At 48.1% G+C, this 12,219-nt stretch overlaps 1 protein-coding gene across 4 annotated transcripts in view; it reads right to left on the bottom strand.

Moving 5' to 3' along the window:
- The window catches only part of LOC119956135 (rho GTPase-activating protein 22-like), a 325,941-nt gene that overhangs the window by 84,675 nt on the left and 229,047 nt on the right, over positions 1-12,219 (bottom strand). Inside the window, exon 1 of one of the 4 annotated variants that reach the window (XM_038783038.1) lies at positions 9,637-9,865. The exons of the other annotated variants lie outside the window; for them this stretch is intronic. Within the exon in view, the coding sequence (XP_038638966.1) occupies positions 9,637-9,688 (52 nt within the window). The 5' untranslated portion in view covers positions 9,689-9,865. Of the gene's footprint in view, positions 1-9,636; positions 9,866-12,219 lie in introns of those variants that run through there. 4 annotated transcript variants of the gene reach the window in all.

Here is a 12,219-nt window from a genome sequence, read left to right as displayed (position 1 = left end):
TTATTCAAGGAGTCACTGTTTTTAACCCAAGGGCAGAGGATTACAAGGTGTGACATTTTTGGCACTATATCATGACAGGATAGCAACAAAATGATGTGTTAATGATGCACGATTTGCAGCAACTTTGCAATGTTTGGCAACTGAACAGAAACCTTTGCCAAAAGTTTTTTTTTGAAGATCGTGTCACTTTTCAGTGCTTTGATACATGTGGTTCGGTTTCAGTATTTTCGACATTTGAAGGTTATTATTAGGATTAGGCGCCTGTAAAGCAAATATATTATGTGGGGTGGTTTCAAGGGGCTGATTTAGCTCACTGGGCTAAATCGCTGGCTTTTAAAGCAGACCAAGCAGGCCAGCTGCAAGGTTTGATTCCCGTACCAGCCTCCCCGGACAGGCGCCGGAATGTGGCGACTAGGGGCTTTTCACAGTAACTTCATTTGAAGCCTACTCGTGACAATAAGCGATTTTCATTTCATTTCATTGAACAATTATATCCATAATTGGAATTCTGCTTCATACATACAAAAGGGCTTTGACCAAAGATTTTAAAAGAACAAAACTCTAAATCACCCTCGCGTTTATTTCTGAACTTTTGCCCTCATTTTTCATCATAATTGCAAATTTAATCAGCTAGTTTATTTGTACCAAACAACCAAAGTGAAGGGTTTGTGGTCGCTCTCAGATTTTCCTCAGCTAAATTTAACATTTTTTCATTCATTCAAGGGCTGTGAGCTTCACCGGCCGGGCCAATATATTACTGCCCATTTCCAATTACCCTCGAGATGATTGAATAAGGGTGATGCAGGGCAGCACGGTGGCGCTGTGGGTTAGCCCTGCTGCCTCACGGCGCCGAGGTCCCAGGTTCGATCTTGGCTCTGGGTTACTGTCAGTGTGGAGTTTGCACATTCTCCCCAAAAGTTCAGAAATAAAGAGGTCGGCTTCAATGTGAGGGTGATTTAGAGTTTTGTTCTTTTAAAATCGATGGTCAAAGCCCTTTTGTACGTATGAAGCAGAATTCCAATTATGGATATAATTGTTCAATGAAACCACCCCACATAATATATTTGCTTTACAGGCGCCTAATCCTAATAATAACCTTCAAATATCTGCATGGCTTACGCCCCCACAACCCAAAGATGTGCAGGCTAGGTGGATTGAACACTCTAAATTGCCCCTTAATTGGAAAAAAATTAATTGGGTACTCTAAATTTTTTTTCTTTTTTTAAAGAATAAGGGTGACCCTCTCAACCCGCGCATGAGCGGCTGACGTCATCGTGCGCGTCAGCCGTCGTGATGCTTGCGCGCGGACTTAGCGACGGTCGCCAAGGCCGCGATGCCGTGCTTCACGGGGCCCCGCTGCTAGCCCCGCCCGGGGGGGGGGGGGGGAGAATCGGGTCCCGGGAGGGGGCGCGGAGGCTGCTGCGAAACACGGCCAGTTTCACGGCAGCCTTTACGACTCGCGGCATTTGCGGAGAATCGCGCCCAGTATCTTTGGACTGTGGGAGGAAACCGGAGCACCCGCAGACACGCGGAGAACGTGCGGACTCCGCACAGACAGTGACCCAGCCAGGAATTGAACCTGGGACCCTGGCGCTGTGAAGCCACAGTGCTAGCCACGTGTGCGACCGTGCTGCCCAACGGGCAACCTTTCTCCTTGCTTGCCCCACAAACCATTTTCTTTTTTTTTATAAATTTAGAATATCCAATTCATTTTTTCCAATTAAGGGGCAATTTAACGTGGCCAATCCACCTAGCCTGCACATCTTTGGGTTGTGGGGGTGAAACCCACGCAGACACAGGGAGAACGTGCAAACTCCTCACAGACAGTGACCCAGGGCCGGGATTCGAACCCGGGTCCTCAGCGCCGTAGGCAGCAATGCTAACCACTGTGCCACCGTGCCGCCCGCACAAACCATTTTCAAATTCAAATTTAATCCAATTCATGACCTCCCACAGGAAAAACAGACTGGATCCAAGCTGACAAGAACAAGCACCACACCTGACCTCGTGCTTGATCCTACATTTGATCTCAGCCAAAAGGTCAGGCAGCGATTGTTTCCAATTATAGGAGTCGTAAATACAAGATGGTCACTAAGTAATCCCGTGAGGAATCGAGGAGAAATTCCTTTAAACAGAGGATGGTGAGAATGCGGTAAGCCCCACTACATGGTTGAGGTGACAGCACAGGTACATTTACAAGCCAGGTGTATGTGACGGAGGAAGGAATGGAAGGATATACTGATAGGATGACAGGAAGTCCAATGGGAGGAAGTTGGTATGGAGTACAGACCCGTGGTCTGTCTTGGTGCTGTAAACTCCCTGTAATTGGAGTAGGAGCTTGGGTATCCCAGATGAAGATCTCCCCTGATCCAACAAGTGAGGAATTGTGACTGCAAGGCATTTGGAAACTGACGGAACGGAGGGGTAAGCTGTGTCAGGCGTAAGACAAGAGTGCAAAGAGCAAAATACCACAGATGTTCGAACTCAAGAAATAAATAAGGCTGAATAAGATGGGAATGGTAAAGGGGGTCAGTACTGAGAGAGAAACTGTGTGGGGCCACTGTAAAAAAATAAATTTGGAAATGGGTGAATAATTCTGACCTGGGATCCATGCAGCATCTGAGAAACAGGAAGAACCACGTGTACAATGGATCAAGTCATAACATCAATTCTGTACCTATTTAATAAGTTAACACTTATGGTAGCATAATGGTTATTGAAATAGTGTCCTCCTCTATATAGTGCTATTTAGTGTAGTCAATATATAAGAGTGCGCCATTGTTTCTGCCTGTTGGTACTGGGGAAGAAATACTCAATTGTTGACTTCATGAGCACCTTTAGTCACCCTGGGAAGGGTGACAATGCAACATGCACTGATAACATTTAAGAGTCAGTCACATCGGTGTGGTCTTGGAGTTACGTACAGTCCACACCAGGAAGGGTAGTTTCCTTCTGCCCACAAAGGCAATAGTGAATCAATTGTGCTTTTGCAGCGAGTTGACAGATTCCGATACCGGCTTTTTTTAAATCTCCAATTTTCAACTTAATCTGATTTCAAATTCCCAGACTGGGATTTGAACTCCCACTTTCCTGATTTAGTTCCTGGTGTCAGTCGGGGCTCAGTCGGCAGCACTCTTGCCTCTTATGTCACAGGATTCCGGGTTCAAGCCCCACTCCAGGGATTGAGCACGAAAGTCATGGCTGACACTTCACTGCGATGCCCAGGGAGTGTTGCACTGTCGGAGGTGCCCTCTTTCAGGTTGAGATGTTAATCAGGGGCCACATTTGCCTGCTCAGGTGGATGGGAAAGATTCCGTGGAACTAATTTGAAGGAGAGCATGGGAATTATCCCGGGGCTGTTTTTTCATTTCCAAGTAGAGGTGGAGTTGGGGTACAAAACACTACATTTACTCTTTCCTCTGCCTTCCTACCTGCACAACATTTGTATGTGGTCTTTTCAAAGATTGGGAAGGTCTGGTGCACAAAACACACAAGCACTCTTTCCAATAATGGCTGTAGCCATTATGAATGCTCGGCTGGGTTTCAAAATTGGTCAATGGCCTCGGCTCAGCAGGTGGTCTGTTGACCTGAAAATGATTGACAGCTTTAGGAGGCTGTAATAACAGAATATTCTTTTGATATTGATTTCTGTTCGTTTCCAAACATAATTGCTTTTTACACTGCAGCAGAGCTTTATTGCCCTCTCTATCCATTTTAGCATTTTTGAATTCAAGATTTTATTAGATTGTTAGAGGTTTATGGTTTTCCAATGATTTTAAAATAATTTCCTTTGCCATTGCATGGCCCCTGAAGTCTGTACCTAGGGCATATTGGGTGAGTAATGGAGGTGTCTGAAGGGGCATGAGGTGTTGTAGGGGTGAGGTTTAGGGGCTTTTAAATTATGTTTGGAGCTGCGCTGCAGTGCTGGAGACATTAGTGGGCCTTCTAACCGGCCCACCTCCCCACCTACACTCCTCAAGCTCCATCAAAGCACACTGTGAACCGGAACTCTCTCTGAAAAGACACAAATCCCAGGCAAAGTTTCACACGGGTCAGGTATGCATTTCAGAAGGCACAAAAGTGGGCAGGTTGGGTTTCCCCGAGCCTACATGAAACTCCAGGCCCTGGATTCCTGGCAAACATTTATCCCTCAATCGCGGCATAGTGGTTAGCGCTGCTGCCTCACTGCGCCAGGGACCCCGGGTTCAATTCAGAACTTGGGTGATAGTGTGGAGTTTGCACGTTCTCCCCCGTGTCTGCATGGGTTTCCTCCGGGTGCTCCGGTTTCCTCCCACAATCCAAAAGGGCTGGTTTAGCCCAGTGGGCTAAACAGTTGGCTTGTAAAGCAGAACAAGGCCAGCAGCGCTGGTTCAATTCCCGTACCAGCCTCCTCGAACAGGCGCCGGAATGTGGCCACTAGGGGCTTTTCACAGTAACTTCATTTGAAGCCTATTTGTGACAATAAGTGATTTTCATTTCATTTCAAGATGTGTAGGTTAAGTGGGGTTATGGGGAAGTGGGCCTAGGTAGGGTGCTCTTGGTAAGGCCAGTGGAGACATGATAGGCCAAATGGCCTCCTTCTGTTGGGTAGGGATTCTATGGAAAATCGCACCAACATATTTTCTTTTTTGTATTAAGGGGCAATTTAGCGTGGCCAATCCACCCATCATGCACATCATTGGGTTGAGGGGGTAAGACCTATGCAGACACTGGGAGAATGTGAAAACTCCACATGGACAGTGATCCGGGGCCAGATTTGAACCCGAATCCTTGGTGGCATGAGGCAGTAGTGCTAACCACTGCGCTGCCGTGCCTCCCAGCATTTCTGGACTTTAATACATGACTGTCTGTGGGAGCTTTCTGTGCGCAAATTAACAGCCGCCTTTCCAACATTGCAACAATGACTACGTTTACAAAAAGCACTTTAATGGCACATAAAGTGCTTTGAGACATGTGAAAAGCACTTTATAAATGTAAGCCTTTCTTTCATTGCAAGTGCAATATTCTCTCTTGATGATACCCCAGGGAGTTGTGTGAAGTTTTCACCAGCTCTCGCACAGGAAGTAAGAAGTCAACAGAGATTGTAAATCGCCAAACAATAATTGCAATAAAAAGGAATCAGCAGGCTGTGCTAATTGCAGCAAAGCAGAGAAACGGCCTTCTGAAATTCAGCTGGCATTCGGTTCTGAAGACAGATAGGTCTCTGCAGAATTCTCCTGAGGCAGAATTTCTCTTTTGCGCTGTTCTCCTTTAATGTGAGGTTGAAGCTTGGTTGCTAATCCCACGCAAGTCAGAGGCAATTGCGTTTCTTTTTATTTTAAATTTAGAGTCCCCAATTAGTTTTCCCGATTAAGCGGCAATTTAGCGCGGCCAATCCACCTACCCTGCACCACATCTTTTGGGTTGCGGGGTGTGAAACCCACGGAGACACGGGAAGAATGTGCAAACTCCACACAGACAGTGAGCCAGAACCCAGGATTCGAACCCTGGTCCTCAGCGCCGTAGGCAGCAATGCTAACCGTGGTGTTACCGTGTTGCCCCTCCAATTGCGTTTCTAATTAGTGGATTGTGGGTGTTCTGAGACTTGGTAAATTCCCGCCTGATTTGGGCTGGGGGGGGGGGGGGGGGGGGGGGGGGGGGGGCACTTCTTTGTTTCTACAGCCTTCGATAGTAGGCCTTCGTTTAACAGGAAAATAAGGCAGGGCAAATCTCCCTCCTATCCCCCTCTGAAGGCACTGCCTCTTGCTGGGCTGCGCTTCTTCATATACTGCTGGCCCCACAGCCAGATTACTGTCCTCCATATTCGAGCACCCACCACAAAGAACAAAGAAAATTACAGCACAGGAACAGGCCCTTCAGCCCACCCAGCCTGCACCGATCCAGATCCTTTATCTAAACCTGTCGCCTATTTTCCAAGGATCTACTTCCCTCTGTTCCCTGCCCGTTCTGTCTATATGCATCTTAAATTATGCTATCGTGCCCGCCTCTACCACCTCCGCTGGCAAAGCGTTCCAGGCACCCACTACCCTCTGCGTAAAAAACGTCCTACGCAGATCTCCCTTAAACTTTTCCCCTCTCATCTTGAAATCGTGACCTCTTGTAATTGACACCCCCACTCTTGGAAAAAGCTTGTTGCTATCTACCCTGTCCATACCTCTCATAATTTTGCAGACCTCAATCTCCGTCTTTCCAACGAAAACAATCCTAATCTACTCAACCTTTCTTCATAACTAGCACCCTCCATACCTGGCAACATCCTGGTGAACCTCCTCTGTACCCTCTCTAAAGCATCCACATCCTTCTGGTAATGTGGCGGCCAGAACTGCACGCAGTATTCCAAATGTGGCCTAACCAAAGTCATGTACAACTGTAACATGACCTGCCGACTCTTGTACTCAATACCCCGTCCAATGAAGGCAAGCATGCTGTATTCCTTCTTGGCCACTCTATCGACCTGCGTTGCCACCTTCAGGGTACAATGGACCTGAACTCCCAGATCTCGCTGTACATCAATTTTCCCCAGGACTCTTCCATTGACCGTATAGTCTGCTCTTGAATTAGATCTTCCAAAATGCATCACCTCGCATTTGCCTGGATTGAACTCCATCTGCCATTTCTCTGCCCAACTCTCCAATCTATCTATATTTTGCTGTATTCTCTGGCAGTCCGCCTCGCTATCTGCAACTCCACCAATCTTAGTATCATCTGCAAACTTGCTAATCAGACCACCTCTACCTTCCTCCAGATCCACGGTGTAGACTTGACACAAAAGGCCATGGGGATTCTTACTGTGCTGTACAACTCTGGCTTTTCCACCAGGGAATCGTGTCATGGCTGTGTCTGATTCTAGTTTCACCAGAGAACCACGCACAAGCACCTAGCAACAGCGCCATTGAGTGAGAGCACTGCTATCCCCTTCCCCTTCATAGCCCAGGAGTCTAGTCATCATCTACTTTGGCTGGAGTCAGGTAGCTGAGCACATAAGCACAAGTCTGGAATCTTTCTGATCTGTGCATAACTGAATTCTACAACGCAATCAACAGCAGAGGTCCATGGACCAGGTTTGTATGAAAATTCCATCAATTTTTTACAAAACTCATTCCAGGAACTGCTGGACCAGTATGGACTACCCTACCCTAGAATGGAGTGGTTTGCTCGGCCATTTCAAATGTCACGGTTGTCGGAGTCAACCACATTGTTTTGGGTCTGGAGTCATGTGTAGGCCAGAGCGGGTTCCAAAGGCTGCGGTGCAGGTGTCAAAGAACAAAGAAAAGTACAGCACAGGAACAGGCCCTTCGGCCCTCCAAGCCTGCGCCAAACATGCTGCCCATCTAAACTAAAATCTTCTACACTTACGGGGTCCGTATCCCTCTATTCCCACCCAGTGTCCTCTGGTTGGGGCGAGCTCTGCTGATCCCCTGCTCCCTCTGCAGTGCGGCAGCGCTTCTGAGGAGCGCCAACACCTGGTGGGCCCCAATTGAGCTAGGCCCTTGATGATACAGCTGGGATATGAGGGTGTCCAGAGGGGTGGTCTGGGTGGGCTCCCAGATGACCGGAGGTTCTCTGAGCATTTAAAGGACACAGGCAGCTCTCAGCAGTGTGAGCAACCAGGAGTCTGTAAGTAGCACCAAAGGGGGTGTGTTGACAAGGCAGACTACAGCAATGGCCACCTGAGCCAGGCCAGCCCAATCCCGAGGGGGCAGCCCGAAGCTACGGACTTGGCACTAAGTCACGACCCACTACTGCCCCGACCCCTGCAAGTACAACACTTTTCAACTATTTTTCAGTGTTGTTTTAGCACACCACCCCTCAAAATAAGGGGAAGTAGATTTAGGACTGAGTTTAGGAGGAACCTCTTCACCCAAAGGGTTGTAAATCTATGGAATTCCTTGCCCAGTGAAGCAGTTGAGGCTCCTTCATTAAATGTTTTTAAGATAAAGATAGATAGTTTTTTGAAGAAAAAAGGGATTAAGGGTTATGGTGTTCAGGCCGGAAAGTGGAGCTGAGTCCACAAAAGATCAGCCACAATCTCATTGAATGGCGGAGCCGGCTCGAGGGGTCAGTGGCCTACTCCTGCTCCTAGTTCTTATGTTCTTACCCATGGCACCCAGACCACGTTTGCCAATACTTGTAGTGATTCACGCCCTCGTGATCTCCGCACGAGAGGAGCGGAGCATTACAGAAGGGCAGGAGCTTGACGTGTCCAACCCGCTAATCACTTTAAAATCCATGCAAATGCCGGTTTGGCATGCCACTGCTGGGGTGGGCGCAAACCTTGTTATCGCTACCAGGCCTGGACTGGGGTATGGCGTTCGATTCGGCGACGGGCGTGGATCTCGATTGTCCACCCAATCACAGTTCGCGGCATCGCGAGGCGGAGAATTTGCTGGGCAGAGCAACTGTTTCAGACCACAGTCAACACTACTCCATCCCACCAGTGTCCCAGCTATCCCCATTTATAGGTGCACAAATACCCATCACCTCTTCAACCTTATGTATTCTCATGTATTTTCTTGAATTCTGTTTAATTCCCTTTTCTTCCCATGTACTGAATGATCTGTTGAGCTGCTTGCAGAAAAATACTTTTCACTGTACCTCGGTACACGTGACAATAAACAAATCCAATCCAATCCAATCCAATCCAACAACATATTTGCCCTTAAACCTCAATGTAATTGCTATTAGGGGCTGGTTTAGCTCACTGGGCTAAATCGGTGGCTTTCAAAGCAGACCAGCAGCACGGTTCGATTCCCGTACCAGCCTCCCCGAACAGGCGCCGGAATGTGGCAACTAGGGGCTTTTCACAGTAACTTCATTGAAGCCTACTCGGGACAATAAGCGATTTTCATTTCATATAAATAAGACCATGAACGCTGAGCCAGAAGATGGGAAACTGAAGCAAGTGACAGTCAGAGGTATGGCTTAAAGAGGGTCTTAAAGGAGCAGAGAAAGGTGGGGAGGTTTAGGGGGGGGGGGGGGGATTCCAAAGCCATGACCCCAAATAACTGAAGGCACAGCGCCACATTAGCGTGTGTCAATGAAAATGGGATATGTGCAAGGCCAGAACTGGTGGAGCCTAGAGATCTCAGAGGAATGACAGGCTGAAGGTGAGACTACAGAGGCTGCAAAACCAGTGAGGGATTTGAACAGAAGGATGAAAATCCTAACAATCAAAGTTAAAATCGGAGGAGGCTTTGCTGGATGTTAGACGGGCAATTTAACAGCGCACCGGCGCCGGAGTGGTCAGGAGAGGTGGTCGAGCTGGGTGTTGAAAAGTGACCTTCTGAACTGGAACTTTTCAAAACTTTGAAAAATAGACACGTCATTTCCTTGCACGCACAAAAGAACCAGAAAGAAAATCCTTTTAGTACCAAATTTTCCAGAGCAGGACTAAAGAAAGGCAGCCAACTGCAGAAAATAAACTGCAGACATCCACAAATAATCTCTAGATTGTGGAGCCAGGCAGACACTGCTGTAAAAAGAGTTTAATGCCACGAAACAGCCAATGTGTCAGTGGCGTTTGGCATCATTGCAGCTTTTTTTTCTCCCAAGACTGCCGTTTAATAAAACAAATGGTAAACGGCACTCAGAATTTGAGAGAGCGAGTAGAATGAATTTTCAGAAGTAGGGACTTACCTCCATCAAGTCCTATTTTCTTTTTTATGTACTTGCCAGAGAAGAAAGGCATTTCTCCCAGATATTTGCAGCTCAGCAGATGCTCTCTCTCTCTCTCTCTCTCCCTCTCTCCCTTTATTTTCCGCTGAAGTGGAGCAGTACAGCTCTCGAGCCAGAAGCAGCAATCCAGAGGCAGTCCTACGCTATCTGCTTGGCAGAGGTCAAAGCCAGATAAGGGAGCATTCCCAGTTGGCCGTGAGTCGGAGCAGAATGAAGAAGGCTATGCCTGCTTTGTGGTGGCTCCTGCTTCTTTCAGGCTGAACAGGGGACGTTCTGACGATCCTCGTGCGGAGGCTGAAGATTTTGCCAGCCCATAGCACTTCTCCAATTACTCACTGTCTGTGCTGTCAGAAATGTGTGGGTAACATACCAGACATCAGATCCCCACCACTCATCCCCCGACACCACATTCGGCCAGATGAGAATGAAAACTGCGAAAATATCCCAAAAATGGTTACAATCATTGGGGAGGAAGTGGAGATATCACAGACACACTGGGCCAGATTTTAACTCATTCAAAACCCCATTAAGTTATACAAGTGTTAAAATTGGGCCTACATGTCTTCCCTAAAAGCAGGTTTGGGGGCAGCACGGTGGCCTAGTGGTTAGCACTGTGGCCTCACGGCGCTGAGGTCCCAGGTTCGATCCCGGCTCTGGGTCACTGTCCGTGTGGATTTTGCACATTCTCCCCGTGTCTGCGTGGGTTTCGCCCCCACAACCCAAAGATGTGCAGGCTAGGTGGGTTGGCCACGCTAAATTGCCCCTTAATTGGAAAAAATGATTGGATACTCTAAATTTATTTTTTAAAAAGCAGGTTTGGGATTTATTATTGCTACGGCATAGAATCCCATTGTTAGAGGAAACAGCGCAGTTTATTTCAGCACGAGGGAATGCAAGGTGGTTTTCATGCCTTAAACAATTTTGGTTTGAGCCTGAATAAATCTGCTTGACACTTCATTTGAATTCAATCGTGGGATAGTATTTATTGCCCATCTCTGATCGACTTTGAACTGAGTGGCTTGCTTCACAGAGCATCTAAGGGTCAACCACATTGCTGTGGATCTGGGAACAAACGCAGGCCAGACCGGGTGAGGACGGCAGATTTCCTTCCCCGAGGGGAAGGGTTGTTGATGACAATAGTTCCATGGTCACCCAAGGTGCAGCGTGGTGACACAGTGGTTAGCGCTGCTGCCTCACAGCGCAAGGGACTCGGGTCCAATTCCAGCCTTGGGTGACTGCGTGGAGTTTGCACCTTCCTCCCAGTGTCTGCGTGGGTTTTCTCCGGGTGCTCCGGTTTCCTCCCACAGTCCAGAGATGTGCAGGTTAGGTGGGGTTACGGGGATAGGATGGGGTGAAGGGGGGGGAGTGGACATGGGTTTAGCGCTCATTTGAAGGGTTGGTGCAGACTCGATGGGCTGAATGCCCTCCTTCGGTACTGTGGGGATTCTATGATAGATTTTTAATTTCAGATTTTTATCGAATTCCAATTTTTCCATCTGCCGTGTTGGGATTCAAACCTGGGCCCCCAGCGCCACACCTTGGGTTTCTGGATTACTTGTCCTGGTGTGCTACCCTGCTCAACACACACCAAAAGCAGTGGCAATTTGGAAGTGATAACATACAAAATAGCATTGTGCAGACCCGCGCCTCCATATAAATAGCTGGTACTGAGTTACTGTTCCCCATAGTTAAAGGGTCGGTTACGAGGAGGCCCAAGTTCAAGGTGAGGGACGGGAGGTTTAGTGGGGGGGGGATTTGAGGAAAAACCTTTTTACCCAGAGGGTGGTGATGGTCTAGAATGCACTGCCTGGAATGGTCGTAGAGGTGGGCTGCCTCACATCCTTTAAGAAGTTCCTGGAGAGCACTTGTCACGTCATAACATTTGAGGCTATGGGCCAAGTATTGGCAAATGGGGTTAGGATTGGCAGATCAGGTGCCTTTCATGCGGCGGTGCAGACTTGATGGGCTGAAGGGCCTTTTCTCCGCTGTATCTTTCTGTGATTCCACTTAAAGCATGGTCCTCCGAGGACGGGGGTAAAGCCCCCCCCCCCCCCCCCACTCACTGAGAGGAGTCACTCCTTGGGAACCCGTGATAAAAAGTGTCTTCCAACTGTCTCAAATGGTGGATTCAGCTTGACAACCTGGTTCGTTGTCACTAAGAAGCACTTTGTTAGCTTTTATAACTTGAAGAGTAATAATTGGGCAGCACGGTAGCATTGTGGATAGCACAATCGCTTCACAGCTCCAGGGTCCCAAGTTCGATTCCGGCTTGGGTCACTGTCTGTGCGGAGTCTGCACATCCTCCCCGTGTGTGCGTGGGTTTCCTCCGGGTGCTCCGGTTTCCTCCCACAGTCCAAAGATGTGCAGGTTAGGTGGATTGCCCATGATAAATTGCCCTTAGTGTCCAAAATTGCCCTTAGTGTTGGCTGGGGTTACTGGGTTATGGGGATAGGGTGCTCTTTCCAGGAGCCGGTGCAGACTCAATGGGCCGAATGGCCTCCTTCTGCACTGTAAATTCTATGTAAATTACGTGACTTGCAGCTA

The sequence above is a fragment of the Scyliorhinus canicula genome, chromosome 22, assembly GCF_902713615.1.
Source record: "Scyliorhinus canicula chromosome 22, sScyCan1.1, whole genome shotgun sequence".
Lineage (NCBI taxonomy): Eukaryota > Metazoa > Chordata > Chondrichthyes > Carcharhiniformes > Scyliorhinidae > Scyliorhinus > Scyliorhinus canicula.
Note: the sequence above shows the minus strand (reverse complement) of the source record. Positions and strands in the feature narration are given on the sequence as shown.